Source organism: Sardina pilchardus, chromosome 21 (genome assembly GCF_963854185.1).
Source record: "Sardina pilchardus chromosome 21, fSarPil1.1, whole genome shotgun sequence".
In the NCBI taxonomy this organism is placed as follows: domain Eukaryota; kingdom Metazoa; phylum Chordata; class Actinopteri; order Clupeiformes; family Clupeidae; genus Sardina; species Sardina pilchardus.
Window position 1 is genome coordinate 20,070,399 of NC_085014.1, and position 22,189 is coordinate 20,092,587.

The 22,189-nt window shown below is 44.2% G+C and overlaps 1 protein-coding gene across 1 annotated transcript in view; it reads left to right on the forward strand.

Moving 5' to 3' along the window:
* The window catches only part of diaph2 (diaphanous-related formin 2), a gene marked incomplete in the record, with an annotated part of 415,240 nt that overhangs the window by 110,318 nt on the left and 282,733 nt on the right, over positions 1-22,189 (forward strand). The window contains 5 exon segments of the mRNA XM_062524176.1: positions 13,610-13,684; positions 13,787-13,856; positions 14,718-14,854; positions 17,240-17,348; positions 21,146-21,256. Coding sequence (XP_062380160.1) covers positions 13,610-13,684; positions 13,787-13,856; positions 14,718-14,854; positions 17,240-17,348; positions 21,146-21,256 — 502 coding nt within the window.

A 22,189-nucleotide genomic window follows, 5' to 3' on the forward strand; every position in this document is an offset into this window, starting at 1 on the left:
ACTAAATTGAGGGGCTTAAATGGCCAAGTGGATCAAGTCACACAAGGCTAAAAATGAAATATAAGACAGAAGAGATACTGAGGGAGAACACTGTGAAATGTATAACCCCTGCTATGATGGCCTTTGAACCCACTGTGTCCTTAACTGAGGTTCATTCTTATTAAACAAATTTCTTCTGCATGAAGCATATTGTCTCCTGGTTGCTGTTGGAGTTACCGTTGGATGCAGCTTGCATTGTGATTTGTTCTAATGGTATCCCTGGACAATTAACCCGAGATCCACTTAGATAAACATAACCCTAGGACCAGTGAAAATCCTACACTTTTTGGTCATCCATATCCATCCATAAGTTAAACCCTAAGGGAGGATTTTTTTATGTCACACAAAGTGGGTACCAATCAACTCCAAATGGTCTGAAACATACTCCTACATAATATCTCAAACCATGATTTTGGCCTCAACACTTCAGCAAATTTCATTTTTTTGTTTTTTCCCATTCGTTTCAATGGGAAATAGTTTTTTGCGAACAACTCTTGAACGGAAGGTCGTAGACTCAATCTGATTTGCTCCATCAGACATAATTCGACCATGAGGATCAAGCAAGAAGTAAATGTTTATTTCTATGACCTTCCGTTCTCTAGATATAGTCTTTTTAAATTTTATTTCCTGTTTTAAACCAACTTCCGGTTATCACAGGATATTAGGGACACAGTGGGTTCAAAGGCCATCGTAACAGGGTTAAACATTTCACAGTGTTCTCCCTCAGTATCTCATCTGTCTTATATTACATTTGTAGCCTTGTGTGACTTGATCCACTTGGCCATTTAAGCCCCTCAATTTAGTTGCCTTTTTCATTTTTGACAACTTTTGGACATATTTTAAGGGATCACTAAAGAGTAAAAATGGGATACAACATTTTTATCCTATTTACAGGATGGCATTCTGATCCCTCAAACAGAAAAAAATGGGTTTACACCCCATATTGTCCTCCTAAGAGGTTCATACAAATCAAACCAACACCTCCTTCAGCAAAGACTATTTTTCATTTTTTCTAACTTCAGACATGTGCTGTGGGGATATTAAAATGGACAGGTTGGATCTACCACATTCACATGATCTACAAAGTGCCACACTATTGCAGAAAAAAAGAAATGTTGGATTTGCATTTCATCTTGTCCTTGGAAAAAGGCAATAAAAGTGGCATTTTTAGGAAAAAACGCCATTTTGGCCAACTTTGAAGGCTCATAGCCTCGAAATACGAAAACTAACATTCTCAATTTTTTGTCAACATGTTCTCTTACTCATGGACTATATATATGTAGAGTTTTAAAACTGTGAGTGCTAGCCATTCATGACCATAAGAGAACAAAAACAGGTTTTTTTTTCATTGCTTTCAAAACAAATATGGGTTTGTTTCGATGAATAAGTCTCCAATGGTGGGAAGGACTGTAATTCCTTTATGGTTTTGGACAACAACACAGGGTACTGCCCCAGTGTTCAAATTTTTAGAAAATAATATGGTAGCCTTAAGAGAGGAGAGGGGTTTAAAAAAAAGTGGTGCTCATTAAATCCAGAATTTTCAGCCTTTTTTTAGGACGCGTCTAACCACATTTGAAGAGCCATATCTCAGAAACTAAACAAGATACCCAGCTAAAATTTTGGTTTTCTTCTAATGAGACATGGAGGAACATTTGGACCAAAAATCGGGAAAAACTGAGGACCATGGTGTCGGACCTGTTCCAACTGATATGGAATTGCCCGTAAGTCAAGTTCAGAGCCATAGAAAAACACACCTGTTTTCACATTTCATCAGCATTATACGGAGCCCGTGAAGGGTCAGGTGTGTGAATATTTTTGAGTGCACTTATGCGTTCCCTCGCAATACTTTTTGCGTTCCCTCGCAATACTTTTGCGTTCCCTCGCAATACTTTTTGCGTTACCTCGCAATACTTTTGCGTTCCCTCGCAATAGTTTTGCGTTCCCTCGCAATACTCTTTGCGTTCCCTCGCAATAACTTGTATGTGTTCCTGTCAACTTGGGCTCCATGCATTAGCCCACCATATAGGTTTACATGGACTGCAGTTCAACTCATGAATAATCTGGACATTATTAAGTTACTTTAACCTGGGGCTCACATAGGCTACAGCAATATACTGGCAGATTTGTCTGTGAGACACAATGTGATTATAAGCATGAAAACTCTGAAGCATCTGCTAAAGAAAAACGGCTTGTTTCGGCGCAGCATGAGAGTTGACAGTGCTTTAACCTGACGTAGCAGGCTAGCCACTGTACGGAGCCCAATGTTAACTTTTGTTTACGTCTCAGAACGTAGATTTCAGGGGAGACTTATGGCTGCTCCAGGGGGTACTTGAATTGACTTGGGTTAACCCTCTCTCCTTCACAACAGCAGCAGGTTAACTTGCACAGTGGTTTGGATCAGAGGATTTATTTTGTGATCTTTATAGCCTACATTCACATCACTCAGGTCCCTGTAACATGCCTCTCTCTCCCACTCCAATCTCACACACCAACACGCACACACACACACACCCTTGCTCCCTCTCTACCCCTCCCACTCCGCAAACGGAACCTGCGGCTTAAGGGCATACATAGCCTACAAGTTATTGCGAGGGAACGCAAAAGTTATTGCGAGGGAACGCAAAAGTATTGCGAGGTAACGCAAAAAGTATTGCGAGGGAACGCAAAAGTATTGCGAGGGAACGCAAAAAGTATTGCGAGGGAACGCAAAAGTTCACTCAAAAATATTCACACACCTGACCCTTCCCGGGCTCCGTAGCATTACATGTGATAGAGGTTTAATTTGATAATTGAAATACATAATGTAACACATTTACACTTAACGATCAGTCGCTCAAAATAATGATGATAATAATAAATGTTATTATATCTTTGCTTCAGCGGACATTCTGCTTTTGCCACAGTGCAACTTGTGAATATATAATATTGAAACCTACATACTGGCGTGAAAGAAAGGGCTAAAGCTTTTGTTGCATATCAAAGGTTCTCTATATCTTGTTGTGGTTTGATGCGGTTTCTAAGCTAGACATTTTTTTGTGACATATAGGGCGAATATCCCAGGCTCAGAAAGCAAAAGTCTGGTCAAAAGTTTTAGAACACTCAGATTTTTTGATAGGGTTTGAGTCTGGAGACTATGCTGGCCACTCCATGTTTTCAAGCTTACCATCTTCCTCTTTTTTCCCTAAGCTACTGTAGGTCTGGCATACTGTAGCTTGGAACAGTATTTTGGGTCATTATTTTGGCCAAGGATGAACCCTAGACCCATCTAGAAGCATACAAGAGGGTGCTGCATGGCCCTGCAGAATGCTGTGGTAGCTATTTTGCCATATTGCCATCCTTTTGCCTACTCGACGGCATGTGCAAATTCTGTGTACTGAACCGGAAGTTTGATTCACCAACCATAACACCTACTTCCAGTTTCAGTAGTTCATTGACAGTGTTTCATGGCCCTGGCACTAGTCTCTTTTTCTTATTCTGACTTCCTAGCAATGGCTTTCTTGCTGCAACTCGACCTGTCGAGCTTGCAACTCGAAGACTTATCTTTGCAGCTGAAACTGGGGACTTTGCTTACTACAGCACTATTAGGCTGTTGTTCTGTTGTCAGCCTATCACACAAGCTGTTGACTCTCAGAAATGCGTCTTCTGATTTTGTCATGGCTTTGGGTCTTCCAGACCTTCCTGACAAAGTTCCCCCCGGTTTCTTAGTGTCTCTTGATAGTGAAGGACACTGTACTCATACTTCTGAAATGTGCATTATTTTTTGGTTTTGGATAGCTTTACCTTTTTCTAACCACTGGCAGTTCAGCACTTACAGCATGTACAATTTTAAGCTATTTATTGGACTTGAACTGAATTTCAATACAAAAGGAAGGAATTGGGATGTTATAAAACTTTTGACCTATAATGTACACATGCTATCTCTGTCTTTAGGTGTAGACAATATGTGATATCCCAGAGTCAAGGCAAACAATCTGAAGCATATGGAATGCAAGAGCAGCAGTTACCAGTATTCAGTCTTTGTGACAAAGAATGTCTGGACCATCTTTTATGGAAAATGCAATGGTGTAGGACAACATTTCTACTTAGTCTAATTAGACTACAACATATGAATGCAAATAAACATATCTGTCATTATGGTGTATTTGCATCATGAAGCTTGTCATTTGACAAGACATTTGTATGCTGCCGAGAGTGCATTTAATTTATGTTGGCACAATTATGCTACCTTTTCCCGGATTGAGGGGTTTTAACACCTACAGTATGAAAACAAACAATTTATTCATAACAACCTGCCAGCATTTTAGAACATTTAATGACCATGGTCATGTTCATGTTGCCCTGGCAAGCATCTTTTTACACTGACTGTACATGGAGCTTAAATGAAACATATGTAGCCGTTGTTACCGGTTACCGAAGTGTCCATTCCTATATCACACAGAAGCTATTTAGGGACTTATCATACTTAATTGCGAGCCAAAAAAAGGAAAAAGTTCTTGGAGAGTTAATCTTGTTCAGCTGTGTTGCTCTTGTTGTTTTGTGATGTGATGCCGGCTGTTAATTATTGCCGATGGCTTGTGTTTGTGCAATAGTTTAATTGGCTGGGCCAGACACCTGTTTTCCTGCCCAGGTGGCTAGAGGGGCATTGCATGTGGCTCTCGTGTCCCTAGTGTCCCTAGTCGTCCCATACAGGTGTGTGGCACATGGACCCCCCCCCCCCCCCCCCCCCCCCCCACACACACACACAGAGCCGCCTGCAGATGGCTATGCCTGCAGCTACTGTAGTCCTCTGCTGTCATTTATTTGTTTGTTTTAGTTTTTTTTTCTGTGTTTTTGGCACGGGAAGTAATTTTGTGACGAGTAATACTAATTATGTCTGCCGTACTTCTTTTAAATTTGTCTCTTTGTCTGACTGCAGATTTCTTCATTTAAAAGTGTCAGACCATTCGCTGCTTTCCAAAGAGTCCTGTTTCATTAACTTCTAATCCCGTGGCTTGAAGTGAAATGCTAAGTTACAGTGATAATCACTGCCTCTAATTTCCCCGTTTATGGAGAGTTAAAATGAGCTGCATCTAATGGCAGCTGTTTCTCTCTCTCTCTCTCTCTCTCTCTCTCTCTCTCTCTCTCTCTCTCTCTCTCTCTCCTCTCTTTCTCCTCTTTTTTCCCCTCCCCACAGTTTATGTTTCCCTCTCATGTTGCCACTGGGCCTGCAACAGAACTCAATATTAGTATGATAAAAGTAATCCAGAAGTTTCCGCACACCTACTCATGCCCCGGAAGACAAAAACAGCCACTTCATAGTTCTTTCAGAGGACTCCTCTCCCCTGTCAGCGCACTCATAGCTCGCTCCCCCAACACACACACACACACACACACACACACACACACACACACACACACACACACACACACACACACACACACAGATACATCTCACTACCTCACCAAGGGTTAGCAGATTGCCCTCTGTGAGGTACAGAAGTCTTCCCAGTCCTGGCCATGAAGTAGTACAGTACGTCACCACATTTGCACCCAGTGTTGTGACCTGGGCCGAGGCCCCATTAGAGCCTCTTTCCCTCCTGGGGACCAGAGGCATGTGCAGCGGTGGAGCGACAGATGTGTGATGTTCACGGCCAGCAATCCCCACGGCCATTGCCTTTGTGTTTGTCAGGCTGACTCCACTGTCACCAGCAGAAAAAAAAGAGAGTTTTCTTCAGGTTTACAGGCCAGTGAGACTTAAGTTGGTCTTGAAGCTCTTCTCATATAAAGTTATCGTAATATTTGAGTCGCAGTCAGTCTCTGGAGTTTTTCTTTATATCTCATCTTTCATTTTTCTTCGATTGCCCTCAAAGAGACAGCTCACTAGAGGAGTGGGCGGCTCGTGGGTTGTGCGGTTGGATCGACAAGTGCGTGTGTTTTGTGTGTGTGTGTGTATGTGCGTCTCTCTGTTTGTGTGTGCGTGTGTGCATGTGTGTGTGCACATGTGTGTGCACATGTGTGTGCGTGCGTGCGTGCGTGCGTGCGTGCGTGCGTGCGTGCGTGCGTGCGTGCGTGCGTGTGTTTGTGTGTATGATATGAGTGAGTAAGTGAGTGGACACATACCCACCAAATCCATTCTGTGGTTACAGGATATTAGAGAGGGGAGCGAGGTGAGCATTATTGTGAGCTTACGAGCCAATCCTCCCGGGGGGGCATCTGTGCCATGCCTATCGGTTTCTCCAGCCTTAATACCCCCAGCTCTGTGTTCCGGTGGTAATGGGCAAATTAGGACCTTTGATAATTCAGCACAGCTCAACAGATGTGGTTTTTAGTGCAAGGCCCATCGGGCCTGAAATCCAGCCTGTGCATGATGAAAGGAAACAGAGTGATGGGTCTGAAAAACAATTACTCACCCGCCAATGAAACATTTATAGCTCAAACTGAAAGAACGAAGAAGAAAGAAAAAAAAGAAAGAAGAAAGAGAGATAGAGAGGGAGAGAAGGAGGGAGGGAGAGAGGGAGAGAGAGAGAGAAAGAGCAACAACAACAACAACCACAAAACAACAAGAAAAAAACATCACAGATATGGGTAAATAAATCATTTAACATTTGAGTTTTTTTTTTTGTTCCTTGTTGGAAATTGGTGAATCTCAGGAGATTGTCCCTCTGCCTCTCGGCTTCATACACAACCCCAGGCTATTAATCAGCGTGTGGCAGTGCTGAAGGCTCTACTGGCTCGGACAGTGCCCGTCGTAGGTTTAGATGAGCGATCACAGCGCAGATCAATAACTATTAATCCCTCACCGTGAGGACGTGAACGCCCACAGACAAACATTTCTCAATGCACTTTGAGGTGAGCCGTTTGAATTACCTGTTCACTCTCGCGTGTGTGTGTGTGTGTGTGTGTGTGTGTGTGTGTGTGTGTGCGGGTGCGCGCATGCCGGATTTTTATCTTGGCCCGTTTAGAATGCGGAGTGTGCCTCTGCAGCCGTGTACGATCTGCTTGTGGGGAGTGTATTAGTGTAATGAGAAGTCAACAGTGTCTTGATGGATGTCTCCTGAATGTGCTGTTCTCCATCATAAGGGACGCATGGGTCCAAGCGCCAGCTTACTGTAGTTCACAACGCATTCTTTGAAGAGCAGGCCAAGCCAAAACCTTTGTCATTTCTGATGCTTCAGCTGCCAGATGCCTCTGTTATTATAATTCATGTATGGTCTGTATTCATTTGACCGGTCTAAGTACTGTAGTTATTATTGACAGTTAAATTCAGCTAATTTGCCGTTTAAGTAGTGCCTGATATATCTTCAGACATTTCTCACAAGCACATACTTGCACATAGTGACATACATGCACACACTCAAACTCTAGTAATAATTTAGTTTTGAGTTTGTGCAAAATTTAGCTACACTTTATAATGCATAATTTACATCTTGCTTCTTGCTGTGGTAACCATTTTGCTTTTCAAAACACCATGTTTTGGGGCGTACTCTGTAAGTCTGAGATGAAGAACTTAGTTTTCCCCCCAGAATCAAGGACATAGTAGTAGGACATAGGCTTTGTGGGTCAATCATCCATCTGGAAGTTTGTAGTTTGATATTCCCCTTGATAGAATACAAACGAAAAAAAAAACAGCAATAAAAAAAAACAAGCAAAAAAATCAAAGCAAAAACATGGGCATCCTTAAGGAAAGACATTGAGGAACTAAAGGAACAAGGAAGTTATCAAAACTTCACCTGTCTGAAAAAAAAGGTCTTGTGGCTATGGCGACTGAGTTTGAAGCTTGCAGCTGGGGTCATTTTTCTTGCGCTGTGCGGCAAGACTCGACTCTCCAGACTCCAAATGTTATTACAAACCTTACCAAGCGCCGCAGGCTACAGCTTAGCTCTTTTGCTCCAATACTTGTCAAGGAGAAATAAAAAGGAGAAAAAGGTGTACTATAAATTCTGTACCGTACATGTCAGTTTTTCGTAGAAGTCATTTATTTATCAATCTATTTGTTTATGTATTATTTGTCCACCTATGGCCTTTATTAACTGTGCGAATTACTGTAGGAAGGATGTCAAGTCTTGTTGTTTTTCTCACATTCTCTCGACTTGTTGTTTTTCTCTCACATTAATGTGGGTGATTGTCAGCTTACTTTTTATTTATATCTTAATTACTGTTTATTCGAAAGACTAAAATGGCAGATATAACTTTTAAATGCTGTGTATCCAACTCCTATTGACAGTTCTTGTTATCTTAACTTGTTATATGTCATGTATGTAAATGTCTCTCCTAAAAATAAGTTTGTCAGCCTCTCAGAGTACTGAGAGTACTCAGAGTGCCTGTGTGCAAGTACATACTGTATTGTTATTCTTTTTTTTTTTGCTTGCTGTTGGAAAGTGGGACAGTTATCACTCAACAGAGTTTTTAAAGAAGTACAAGAATCAAATGGAGATGACAGTTGTATATTTGCGGCCTGACAGGTATGCGACCTGCAATCTCGCTCTGCCCGATATCTTTGAGATACAGAGGTTGTGATTCTCTGTCGTGAGGAGGTAGCTATTTAGGTCATGCAATTGAAGTGCGGGTGACCTACTTGTCCTCGGCTCACTGCAGAGTGACAGCCGAGAGCAGTCAGCTCTTTGGCAACCGCAATATTACTAATGCAGAAGCATAGCAAGAGCAGAAGTCGCAAGCAGTTTTCCATCCTGCTGGAAATGTCTGCCCGTCGTCTGCAGTATATAGTTTGAATGTATTGACATCCCTGCACTTAAAAAAAGAAGACTGCTCAAATTCGGAGGCTCGCATGGAAGATGAGTGGATTTCAGGGTTTTTTGTACCCTTCACTTTCCCTGAAGATTGTTGTTGTCACGTTTGAACCGTCACTTAAGTCTGTAATAAGGACTTGCTAAATGCAGTGTTCATTTCTTTTCATCCCAGGCACTAACAACCCCTCCGTGAACACAGCGAAGCTGTCTCGTGAAGCCTTGAAGCTGTCACTCTAAGCCTGGCTAAAAACTAAAAGCCACCATTACAGTTCCCTTAGTCCTTATTATGCTGACAGACAACGCCAGTCTGATAGACCCACAAATGCCCTCTCACCCACCAGGCCGCCCTCTTCCTACACCAGTCGACGCCCATGAGCCGTCTCTGCCACCCTCCCACCCCGCGTCTTCCTTGACACTGACGACCACGCGCGACTCCAACGCACCTCTCCTCCTCCACAGGCTCCCTAGGTGAACCACGGGCCCCTCGACTAGTATTCAATTAATGGGCCCGATCAATCACCACTCTGGCAATTTCCCAGACGTTCTCCCACAACTTCCATTTAATCCCCCCCCCCCCACCACACACACCCCCAGCGCCAGGGGGGCCCGTGCTGTTTGGAAGATAATTAGAAATTTCAGGAGTGTTTTGTGCTCAGCGGGGAGTCATTTGAGTGTGTCTAGGGAGCGAAGCGAAGCTGTCCCCCTCTCCCCCGTCTACCACTCCGTGAGCTGATATCGCCCATGTTGTTTCTCCGCTCACAGATGTGTTCCCTGCCCTCAGCTAAAATCTCCCTCCTCCCTCCTCCCTCCTTCCACAACCGCCTGGCTCCGCAACCTCTACCCCCCACAACCTCCTATTCCACGCGCCTGACGACAGGCGACAGTAGATGATGCGGTTTGATGTGGGGGGGTGGGGGGTTTGGAGTCGATGGCGTCCGTGACCGGCGTCCCGCCGTGATCCAAATGCCCCGCCGGGAATCGTCCGTCTGTCTGAATGGCGGCCTCTCACAAGCCTTTTTTTTCTGCCTGGAGGCCACCGCAGTCTCAGGACTGGGCGCTGACACCAGGAATATTGTCCTGGAAGGTGTGCCACCTGCTCCGCTCCTCCTTGTCCGACATTCCAAAATCCAATATGTGCTGTGTCACCTCCTGTCACGCTAGCCTGAGAGGAGGTTAATATCATTTTGCCATCCTTCACATTCTGTCTGACATTGTCCAGCGCAGCCTCTCAGGAGCCCAACACCCCCCGCCTGCCCCAAAGACACACACACACACACACACACACACGCGCACACACACACAGAGCTCTTTCTCTGCCGGCTTCTCATATAAGATATAGACTTAGTTTAGTCTCCGTCGCGTATCTCTCTTAAGAGAGTTGTTGTTGGCAAAGGCGCGGCTGGATTTCTTGTAGGAGGAGAATAAACAAACTTGTGCTATCGTCATCATAATAGGATCTGTGGGAGAGACACACGGGCTCCCTCCAAATTTACAGCTTCATTAGAGCGCTCAGGTAGCTGTGCAGGTGGGTTAATGCACCCCAAGGAGGGATTTGCAACTTCCAAAAACTTTGTGACTTGAAGTTGAAGTGCTTGTGCCTTTGTTTTTCTCTCTCTTGTTTTCTTTCATTAGTGCCACATTCATGTCAATGAATTAGATTCCCCCCCCCCCCCTTTTCTTATGTACGGAAGGACTGTGCTACAGTACATGTCATTGTCCTTTATCACTTTTTGTCCAGTTATTCTCATTGTAGCCTTTAACCTTTTCAGTATGCACAGGGTTTTATTAGCACAATACCCACAAGACAGTTAAAAGGTCCTTCTTTAATGAATGTTAATTAACTTCTTGATGATATTACGTAACCGTCATTTCATTACTTGTTGGATTCTGTTGCCCACCATTGTAAAGGTTAAGACCTTTAAGCCATGACAAAGATGCAGTGTTAAAGAGGTCATAGCAGAAAGAAACAGTTTGTCTGTTTTATTTTTGTCTGTATGCCACAGCCATGCTATAAGGCAGTGCAAAAATATTACATGGTTGCCTTCGTTCCAATCATCAAAGGTTGTCTTACAATGGAAAGTCATGATTTAAAAAATGCCTTATATTTATGTGTATGTGACAAAAAAATGGACCAGCAGGACCACAGTTGAGAACTCCATGATTGAGTCAGGAGAATAGAGCCTAATACATCTTGTGGATTATGGAGGAAAAATGCTCAATTCATGTGTATGAGGCTGGTGGTAACAAAGCCAGAACCAACCAAAAGCAAATTTAGTATGTTTTGTTCCCACTCTGGAAATGGAAATAATGGTATCACTGCTAGATATTGCTGCATATAAACTAGGCACTGCAGTAGCACCATACTGTACATACTTGGGGTGCTACGATCACAGTAATCAAATATTTATAATGCTGTGTTATGAAGGTGTTTTTTTTTCTGTCCACTATCCATTCAAGTCAGGTAAGAATGATGGTCCGTAGGAAGCAATGTGAAATGCTGTATTGTCAGCAAAGAGATGAACGAATAATAATCCTTTTTTACCAACTTATGAGGCAGGTGATTGTTCACACAATACAGTTTTTTGAGGTATATATAACATCCTCATATTTATGGACTCATTCATGGACCGCCACCATAACTTCATATAAATCTGTTTTTATGGTGCTAGTCTGCATAAAATGCCCCATAATTGCATCAACCCAGAAAAATTAGTATACTGTACTGTCCATAAAAAAGAGAGAGAGAGTCCTGGGAAGATGGACCATGAATTTTTCATTTTGCCTGCGGAATGTACATGATTGTGGAAAGTAACACAATTTGGTGGCACTTAACTGCAGGATTACACCTATCAATATTTCATGAACAAATTCCAACCCCCCACCCAACCGCCCAACTGAAGTTAATGAAAGCTTTGGGTGCACGCCACAGATGCTTGGAGAGGGGACTGATAACACTTTGGGGGGGGGGGGGGGGGGGGGCTGCCTCAGATTTGACAGGAGGCGTCTTGGGGGAGGAAGAAACGACTGACTCAAACAGAGACAGGCACATAGATAGGGTGAAAGGGAAGGGACAAATATATAGATGCAGACAGCAGAGCTCAATGGGGGAAGAATGGGCCACCATGAAGCTTTACCTTTCGACAGAGTTTTGCCTTGTAGATTTATCATCTTCTGCCAACTCCAAATTAATCTCTCCGTCGAGAGAGAGAGATACAGAGACAGAGACAGAGAGAGAGAGACAGACAGAGACAGAAAGAGACAGAAACAGAAAGAGAGGGAGAGTCACACCTTAGAGTGATAAAAGCCTATGACAACACACAGGGGAAGTGTCACTAACCTAGGTAGGCTTACCGCTGTCACTTCTACCTTTTAAAGGCTTTTATTCCCCTGCCTTTTCCCATGTCAGACAGGTGGGACATGTAGGAAAGCCACCACTCACATGAACAACATCGTCACTCTCTGTTCCACTCTTTGATTGAGACAGATTAGTGTCAACTTGCCTCTTTTCCATTTCATGCACCCAAGGATTTTTAATACGAATTTTGGCTTGATGCATAGGTTTTTTATGACAGTTTTTATGTTTGTTTAATTGTAGAGAGAGGAATATTTGGACTTTATTAGCCTAGTACAACTCTGTTGTTTCATTTTTACCGCTGCGCAGGAGACATCGGTCTGAGTTTGCAGGTAGTGTCATTAAAGCAGCAGTCGTTTGCCAGCAAACATAAACGATGCTGGAATATTTTCGCGATAGCGGGGTGACGGAATTGCGCTCCTTCACTCATGTCTCGTCTGGTGCTCTCTGTCGTCTCATGTCTCTCATTTTCTCTCCACTCCCCCATGCCGATGTTGTAGCTTCATAAACTATGGTGTGATTGTGCATGGCTGGCGAGATCATTTCAGAAGATCTCATTTTTGTTATCACGGTGTAACTGTGTTTGCCTCGCAATGAGCTGCCCGAAAACAAATGGTGGGAAGAGAATGGCAAACATTAAGCTGAAAGCTCTTATTAAACAGACAGTTATAAATTTCGAACATTATACTGTTTTGTTTTATTAACAAAGCACCCCATTACAATTGTACTGTACAGCAAAACGGTAATAAGTTGCAAATTGGGTTGGGTCGCCCCAGTAATGAATTTTGAGTAATGGTGTATCGAGAATTTGAGTGTTTGTAATTCCTGGATAATTTCATTGCGGATCAAAGAAATCCGCACATCACCTTTGCGCGTCGCCTCGGGCCCCAACACTTCAGCCCTAATCGTCGGCCTTCTGTGAATCTGCCAGTCAATACAAATGACTTTAATATGCATTCAGTTATTGCACAAAATCATTGTCAAAAAGACTCGTATAAATCACTGACTTATGGCCTTTTAATGCAACAAATTGCCCCATGTATTCTGCTTTATTGACAGTCTGGAGCGAAGGACAAGCAAACGCTAATGACATAATCTGGCGTTGATCACGTAGCAGCCTTCCAATCTCAATCTCCTCTCTCTCTCTCTCTCTCTCTCTCTCTCTCTCCCTCTCCCACTCTCTCCATCAGCACTGGATCATGTGCCGTCTCCAGATACGCCGTGTGGTTAATAGCCAATTATCTCTCGCAAATCTGCAATCGATTGCCTGTGTTATCTTTCTCGCGTTGCTTTTCCCTTCCTGCTCTCGGCAGCCCAGCCCACGTGGTGCCAAACGAGCCGCTGAAGCCCTTTGATGTGCAGACAAACATGGGTCACAGGCCATAAGACGTGGCTAAGGTTACCAATCTGGCCGTTGGTGCGGTAAGTTATTCGTATCGTTTGCATACTGTTCAAACTGACTGTTGATCTGTTCTTGTGTTTCTCAACGCAGCTGGGTGAACAATTTTGGCCATGAAGGACTGGGTCTGCTTTTGGACGTGCTCGAGAAGCTGCTGGACAAGAAACAGTACGTTTTGAGATGTTCAGACTCTGTATCTACCTGTAATATTTCAATACGTGTGTGTTTCTTTATTTTCACCTTCACATTTTCCTTTTTTTACATTTGCAGACAGGAGAGCATTGATAAGAAAAACCAGCACAAGCTTATCCAGTGCCTCAAGGCCTTCATGAACAATAAGGTACTCCACTGATTGGCAGAGTCAGACGTTGCGCTGCCTTCACCTATTGGCTTTTTTCATAAAAGCCAAATCCTCTCGAGCGCCACAATAATTAACGCACTCCTCAAGAAATTTGATTCAATGTGTAACCAAGTTCAATATTTAACTACTCACACACACACACACACACACACACACACACACACACACACACACACACACACACACACGCACACACGCACACACACACACACACACACACACACATACATCTTGTTTTCAATGGCTGGTGCTGTTTGCATGACTCTGAGGTGCTGATTAAATCTCTTTTTTCGAGTTTTGTGCTTTCTTTGTAATTCAGGGAAAACACATTTTAAATTATTTATATATGGACCTTTAAAGCGTAACTGAGATAGCTGAAGGGAGATGTATTTTATTCTCAGTCACAGTGCAAATTTGAAGCATGTCCTTGACCACCCCTAAAATATGGATCGTTTTGCAAATGAAGTTCAGTTGTTTCTCAGCTTCTTGAAAACAAACACAGACTTGTTTACCTACATCATGTTATCTATTTAATTTCAAGTTCCATCCTTTGTTTCATTTAGTGTTTGAGGTTTGTGCATAGTAGTTATGATGAATATTGTAGTCTGCAAGTATACTGTAATAAGGAAGTAGAATCATATGAATGTGCCCTTTCAGCCCTGCACAAAATTAAATTAATTCATCATAGTCACCATTACTCTTTCATTCTCACTGGCTAGCTCCTGCGTCTGTAGCACAGAGGTTAATTTCATCCTCTATATATTTCCTTAAATCCTTTAAAAAGTATTAATGAGTGCTATGATCTTGGCCATATGTGCACATTTGTCTTCTCTTTTTCAGTATGGCCTGCAAAGGATTCTTGGCGACGAGAGGAGTCTGTTGCTCCTTGCCAGAGCCATTGATCCCAGACAGACCAGCATGATGACCGAGATAGTCAAGATCCTGTCTGCCGTCTGCATCATAGGAGAGGAGAACACGTGAGTTGTACCATCGTTTTTCAAATCCCCTCGCACACATGCCCACCCCTCTACACACACACACACACACATTCACACACACACACACACACACACACACACACACACACACACACACATATACACACACACTTACGCTGTTTTTTATCAGCAACACTCGGCAGCTAGCAGCTTTTCCTCCAGCCGCCCGCTGCAGAGAAGGGGCTATGCGGCTCTTATAATCAGATTAAAGAAATACATTTGTAGACAACCTGTCATAGACCTTACAAGAGACATTTTGTGCTCACATATTGCATTTGTGAGAGAGAGCTCTGAGACGTGTCGGAGTCTGTCGGTTAACATGTTCTTATTTAGCTCTTTGGGCTGTGTAATGTATTTAAGTGCTCAGTGTTGTTGGCCATGAACACCACAGCCTGGCTGACAGATTATAAATTGAATCCAAGGGAGCTCTTTTTTTTATTGTGTCTGCCACAGAACTGGTCTAGAATAACAATGGCAGAAAAAGCTGCACTTCAAAGCAAAGACTGCATTCAGTGATAGAAAATAAACAAACCAACAAAGAGTAGCCGCTCGGGGAGAGGGAAATGGTTCTTACATATCACTTGGCCCAATTGGGTTTTCCTGACCATAACGTTGGTGGCTGTTTTAGCCAGCTTGTGAGCTACTGTTCAGGACTGCAATCAGTTCAGGACTGCATGACTAAATGCTTTAGAATTCTACAGCGTTGTGTTCACAGCCATGCCGACGTTATGCTGATGACTGCGTTTTGTAAAGACATAGCCTACACCTGCTCTCTCAGAATTTGCTCCAAGCTGAGACTGTGTGCGCAAGTCGATCACAGCTTTTTGATATGTTTGCATGTCAGCCAGCACAGGTTGGTTATGTATGTAAGCATTGACGGTAGTGCAGCAAGCAAAATGAAAATAAAAAAAGAAGTAGCTGATGCTTCATTCTGTCTCGGAAGCCCCTTCATACTCCATGTGACAAACCCTGTCTTATGTTTCAGTGACAACTTCAAAGGGTCGTGCTCAGAGTTAAGCAGGTGTAGCTTTTATGTGGTGCTCCGTTTGAACCGGGATGAAAGGCTGTGTGCGAGCCCACAGCTTGACTACAACTTAATCACGTCAACAGCGAAGCGAGGCTTCTTCCATATGGCGGTTTGATGCATAGACTTTGTTTGTTGTACCTCTGCCCGTCACCCGTTGTAGCTGACGAGTCAAAAACGATGAAGTACAGTCGTCGGATTTGTCAGTCGGTTCAAGCCTAGCTTGCCATTGGAATGCAGAAGGCGTAGCCAGAGATGGGGCAGGTTTATGTTTTCCTGTTTTGGGAGCGAATGATGCATGAAGGTACTACCAACATGTCTCTGATGACGTGACTCTCGCTGTTGATGCTCTCTGCATAAGTTACTACCGAAAGGGCCGTTTTCAGAGTCCCCTGGTGAGTCGTTGTCCCAGGTCACGTCTTTGTCTGAAAATCAGTTACCCCAGTGGGAACAGTTTAGACTTGGTGTCATTGTAGAGAGCGAAAGGGGCGGACGGGAGTGGCAGGGGGTAGGGCGGAGGGGGAAAAAAAAAGTTGTGGCTGTAAAACCAGGGAGCTGACAAAGTGTTCTGTCTTTCTTTGTTGTCTGCATCCCTGGGTTCAGCAGATAAATCCCGGGTGATGTATGCGGCTCCTGCTAACCCTGTGAGGAGCAGACAACGCGGATGAAGCGATAAAGTCATGCAGATAAGACCCCGCTCAATGCCCCCAACTTTTGTGTTGGCTGTTTGATTTCGCCCCGGCCTTTTTTCCTTTTTTTGTTCACCTCTCCGCTCTTAGCACCTGCTTGTTCTGCTGCATTGTATCCTAACGTCACACGTTGCTCCCGGTGGACCGTAATCACCCCGGTTGCTGCCCAGTAAACTGGCCGTTAGCCCACTGCTTATTTGCTTTTAGAACAATAGGGATTTTATGTGCGTTAGCCGCTGGCCCCGGGCAGTAAATTTGCTCAGGGAAGTTAACATTGCCAGCTGAGGTTCTTATACAAGCTGATTTGACAATGGATTATATTGGCAATGGAATGCTTCTCAGAGGCTTTCATCGTCAATGCGGCCAAATTGGAAAGGAGTTATGCACTCGGCTGCAAAAACATCAACAGTCAGGACTCGTGGAGTTGTTGTCTGGCACCTCCCCTCGCTACGCGCTCCTTCAGGGGAATTGGACCAGGAGCTGTAGCTGCCTGGGGGGGTGTTGGTGAGGTAGTGCTTGGGTCAGCTGAACAAGTGGTGAGTAAAAGCCCTGTCTGAGGCCTGATAACGCAGCCTGTTGACTCTCTCTGTGTTTCCCTTTTTTCTCCCTCCGGTCCCCCCCCCCCCCCCCCCGATTCTCCCCCCCCCTCAGCCTGGATAGGATTCTGGCAGCCATGACCATAGCCGCGGAGAGGAATAACAAGGAGAGATTCGCTGCGATAGTGGAAGGCCTCGAGAACCATGAGGCCCAGCAGTTGCAGGTCAGTGTCCGTGCCCTCTGCCTGAATACATGCATACTACAGCTCCCCTCTCGTCCAGCCCTGCACTCCTCCATATTGTTTACACACACAAATGCCCACTTGGCTCGCTTTAACATTATGCTGATGTAGGTTACCATTCTGCCCCTGTTATTATGGAGGCTACCTGTACAGCTATGGAACAGCTGTGGACCTACAGGAATGGTCTGTGTTAACATAGACATCGCAACCTCTAAATATTATAAAATGGCTGAAGGCCAACATGTATTCATAACAAGATATTTTATAATTTATGTTTATGTGTTACCGTGGTTTAAATCTAAACGTTTCATAGAATACTGTTCACTCATTGGTGCTTTCAGGGTCTGCATTGTTAAAGCACTTTGTACCATTAAAGGACATTTATCTCGGTATTTCATAAGGCCTCAACTCTGGATGTATTTCTCAATGACAAATGATATATTAACTGATGTTTTTCGGCAGCTCCAACTTGTATTGCGATTTCAGCTCTTATAAATCGGCAGTGACAGGATAGGGGAATCATGATGGATGGTGATGCATGCAGTACAATTTTATGTTTAAGCGTTTAATAATTCCTGCATCATTTACAAGTCAGCTGTATCAGTCTGCAAACAAAGAAATGCACAAACTTTTGCATTTGCACCTTTTGGAAATATAGTTTTTTCTTAATCCTAGTGAAAAATAGATGCGCGAAACGGCAACATGTCCTTCCCTGCTGCAAAAGTCCACCGAGAGACTGAAAAGCAGCGCTGCCAGTGGACAGCGCCGGGTCTCGTCTCTCCCTCGTCTCCTTCGTCTCCCTCTCGTCTCCTTCGTCTCCCTCTCCCTCGTCTCCCTCACACGGCGTGGCCCCTACGGTTCCGGGGTGGTGTTTGATGTCGAGGCCAGGTGGAAATTGACAGTCCTGTCACTCTCAGGTCCGCTGCACCTCAGCCCCCTGTCGACTTGTGCACTCGCCAGCCCCCTTCACCCTCTCCGACACTCACACACTTACCTATGCACAAACACACACACAGCCATACACACACACACACACACACACACACACACACACACACACACACACACACACACATACACAAACACACAAACACACACACACACACACACACACACACACACACACACACACACACACACACACACTTACCTATGCACACACACACACACACACACACACACACACACACACACACACACACACACACTCACTTACCTATGCACAAACACACACAGCCATACACACACATCCACGCACACATAATGACTGACAGACACACACACACACACACTCACACGCACTTTGCTCTCCTTCTCCTCCTGGCCCTCGCGTTGTCTGCTTGTCAGGCGCTAGCACCAAGGGTTTGAGATGGAGCAAACTGCAGAGGATTGGAATGCTGGTGGAGAGCTTGATTCCACTTGCTAATCAGCCAGCATGGTGTCACAAACAGCAGATGCGGCAGAAGAAACTTTGAGGACACCAAAAGTAAACCAAACAAACAAACAAACAAATACATATACTTACAACAACAACAACAACAACAACAACAACAACAACAACAACAACAACAACAGCAAAACAAAACAAAACAAAACAAACAAACAAACAGAAAAAACGGGAAAAACGGAAAGGTTACATAAAAGAAGGAATAAAAGTGGAAGTAAAAGTAAGAGAGATGTTGTTGACATTACTCTTTTTGCCACTTCACCCCCTGTTTTTCTCTCTCTTGCTCTCTCTCTCTCTCTCTCTCTCTCTCTCCGTGTGTTCTCTGGGGCTTGGTCTCACAGGAGCTGAAGTAAAAGGGCAGCCATGCAGCAACACACCTGCATTTATTACAGCCCACTCCCGCTCCCTCACTCCCCCTCTCCTCCTCTCCTCCTCTCCCCATCCTCCCATCCCCCTCTCCCCCTCTCCCCTCAACCTTAAACCTTACATCCCTCATGTGGGGTGACCAGACAGAGAGCATACATGGTCCAGACACACGTTATATGAATTAGTGATGGACAACATTTTTTTTTTTTCTTTTTTTGCTCTATCATGCTCTGCGAAATGAAGAAAGGAGGGCTAGAAAGAGAAAAGTAAATGAAAAAGGAGGGTTGTGTGTGTGTAAGGAAGAGAGGATAGAAGGCAGAAGTGATGCAGGACCCCTCCCCCCCACCTCCTCTTTTAGAAGTGGGCCACTAATGAAAAGAGCTGGCATTAATTGCGAAGTAAATTAAAATTCGCTGCTGATGCAGGAGGTTCAAAGGAGCCGGAGACTTTGGGGGAAGCACACAGGAGGACTTAATGTGGTTTTGATACGCAGCGCTGTGCATCGAGCTATTTGGGCAGCAGCACCGTCACCAACACTACTACTACACCCGCTGCTCCACCAGCCAAGCTTAGCCAGCTGTGGCAGTGACGGTATGACAACAAGGCAGTGGTTAACACTGAAAACCTTTCCGCTGCTACGGATCTCTGCGATTATACTGTACATGCACCTGAGGGCTTAATGTCCACTTAATGTCCACTTAATGTCCACTTAATGTCCACAATGCTCCACACCGCTCATATTAGCCTTTCATCCTTTATCCTCCCGGTCCATACCTTTTCCAAGAATTGTGTGAATTTGTATCTGATAGCAGGAAGCGTTGTCCTCAAAAAAACGAACAAACAAACCAACAAAAAAACTTTGATTCTCACCCTTGCGTAAACAGAGTGGAAATACGTTTTATGAAACAAAATTAGATTTTGGTAAAGAAAAAGTTTGTTTTCTCTCCCGGGAGCAGATCTGAGGCCGCTCTGTTTGTTGTTCGCTGGCCCCTGCTAGTATAACAAAGCGCCCACATCTGTAAAGACTAGCCATTAGCTCTCAGGCGGCCCGTGAGAGCTATCCGCTGCCCCCTTCTCCCAGCTGGATTCGTGCGAGCCTGTTCCAGTCCACTCTCCCTCTGCCAGTGGAAAAGACATTTTAAAAACACAACAACAAAACAAAGTATTGTTGCACCTCCAGATGGCAATTATTCCCAAATGGTTGAGGGGAATCCCTGTGGTCCTGTCCTCTGAAGAGATGTTTTTTTGGGCAGGAATTATTTGTGTGGGGCTACAGCTCTCTTTCTCTCTCTCTCCCACAGCAGAAACAAGGACAGAACTCTCTGTGGTGCGATAAACGCTGTCCGAAACAAACGTATTGGCTCAGATTTATAAAGACCACTTTTCACACATCGATCATGGGATTCTTTGAGGCTTCGAATTGATTCTGCCTCAAAAAATTATCCCATCTCTCTCTCTCTCTCTCTTTCTCTGGCTCTCTCTCACCTCTCCATCTCTCTTGTCTCTCTTTCTCCTTCTCTCCCTCTCTCTTTCTCTCTCCCTCGCTTGTTCCCAGGACCAGCCTTACAGCCTGTTAAAGCCCATCAGCACTTCCAGTGCCCTTTCCCCCTCGCCCAATAAATCAATTAAAAATGCACGTCTGTTCAATCACTCTCATCTCCCCCTGTCCACTCTGGCTTGGCGAGGTCTCACCCTTCACCAGCGATATTTAATTTCACTCGTCTTTCCTTGCCCCATTTTACCCTATTTTCTTCGCCCTTTGAAGTGTAACACTCAGTTCTCATTTAAAATGCAGTCTTCATTTCCTCACAAAATAATTTAATAAATGCAGCCTATTTTTAACTGTATAATTTCCACAGGATGTGGCTTGGTTATTAAAATACTCTCTGCTGTGCTTTGAGCTATGTGGTAAACCTTTTGAAAAATGACTGACTGTCTTGTGTCGTTGGTGTTTTTTGGACAACAGGTGGCTTGTATGCAGCTGATCAATGCCTTGGTGACCTCTCCGGATGAGCTGGACTTCAGGATACATCTTCGGAACGAGTTCCTGCGTTGTGGCCTCAAGAAAATCCTACCGGTTAGTAAACTAGGTTTTTGAAAAGGGGGTAAAAAGCCTGCATTGATATTGAATTGCATTTGTCATCTAAGGCAACCTCCCCATCCTTTCCAACAAGGCAATATATTTCAAACTGTTGAACCCATCAAAATGTATTTGGGGCTGAGCGGTGGTAGAACAGGATTTCACAGACCATCCGGCCTCGTTTTCCTGCTATTCAAATGCTGGACGAGCAACTGAGCACACATAGCAAGTTCAAGTCCCGGAGTCATCTTGGGGTCAGTAAACACTGTGAGGCAAAGTTAGAAGCGATTCAACGGGGCACCCGGGAAGCAGACCCTGGCAGTGAAGTGGTTTTTTCGCTCGCTTGGACAGACTGCTTGCCTGCCGGCTCGAACCCACACTGTAGTGGCAAGTCATTTTTGGAGTCGGCCACATGTAGAGGTCATCGGCTTCCTCAGTGTGCACCAATAGTCTTCCTTCAAAAACGGCCGTCTGAGGTTGTTGACTTAAATCGGCTATGATAAAAAAAAAAAAACAATAAAAAGAAAATCAAAGAAACAAAAAGACATTACACGCTGATGGGATGGGGGTGGGTTGGATAAGTTAGACAATGAAAGAGATGATAAGACAGGAAGAAAGCAACAGCAACAATAACAACAACAAAAAACTCTGTAGATGGGGTGGAGGGGGGGGGGCGGTGTGGGGTGTAAGTGAGAATAAAAGGCATAATTGGAAAGAAAAACAGAAGGCCTTCACTGGCATCATTATCAATTAGTGCAAAGATCTCAGCACTCTTTACACAAATACAGTGTGCCTCCTCCATCAGTCTGAGCCTCATTTGTGTGGGTATTTCCTGCTTGTTAATAAGTCATTTTGACTGCTCCTCCTATTATTGTAGCTATCATTGTAATTATCTCTGTCTGAGCCCCCGCGTGTGATTGCGTTATAGTA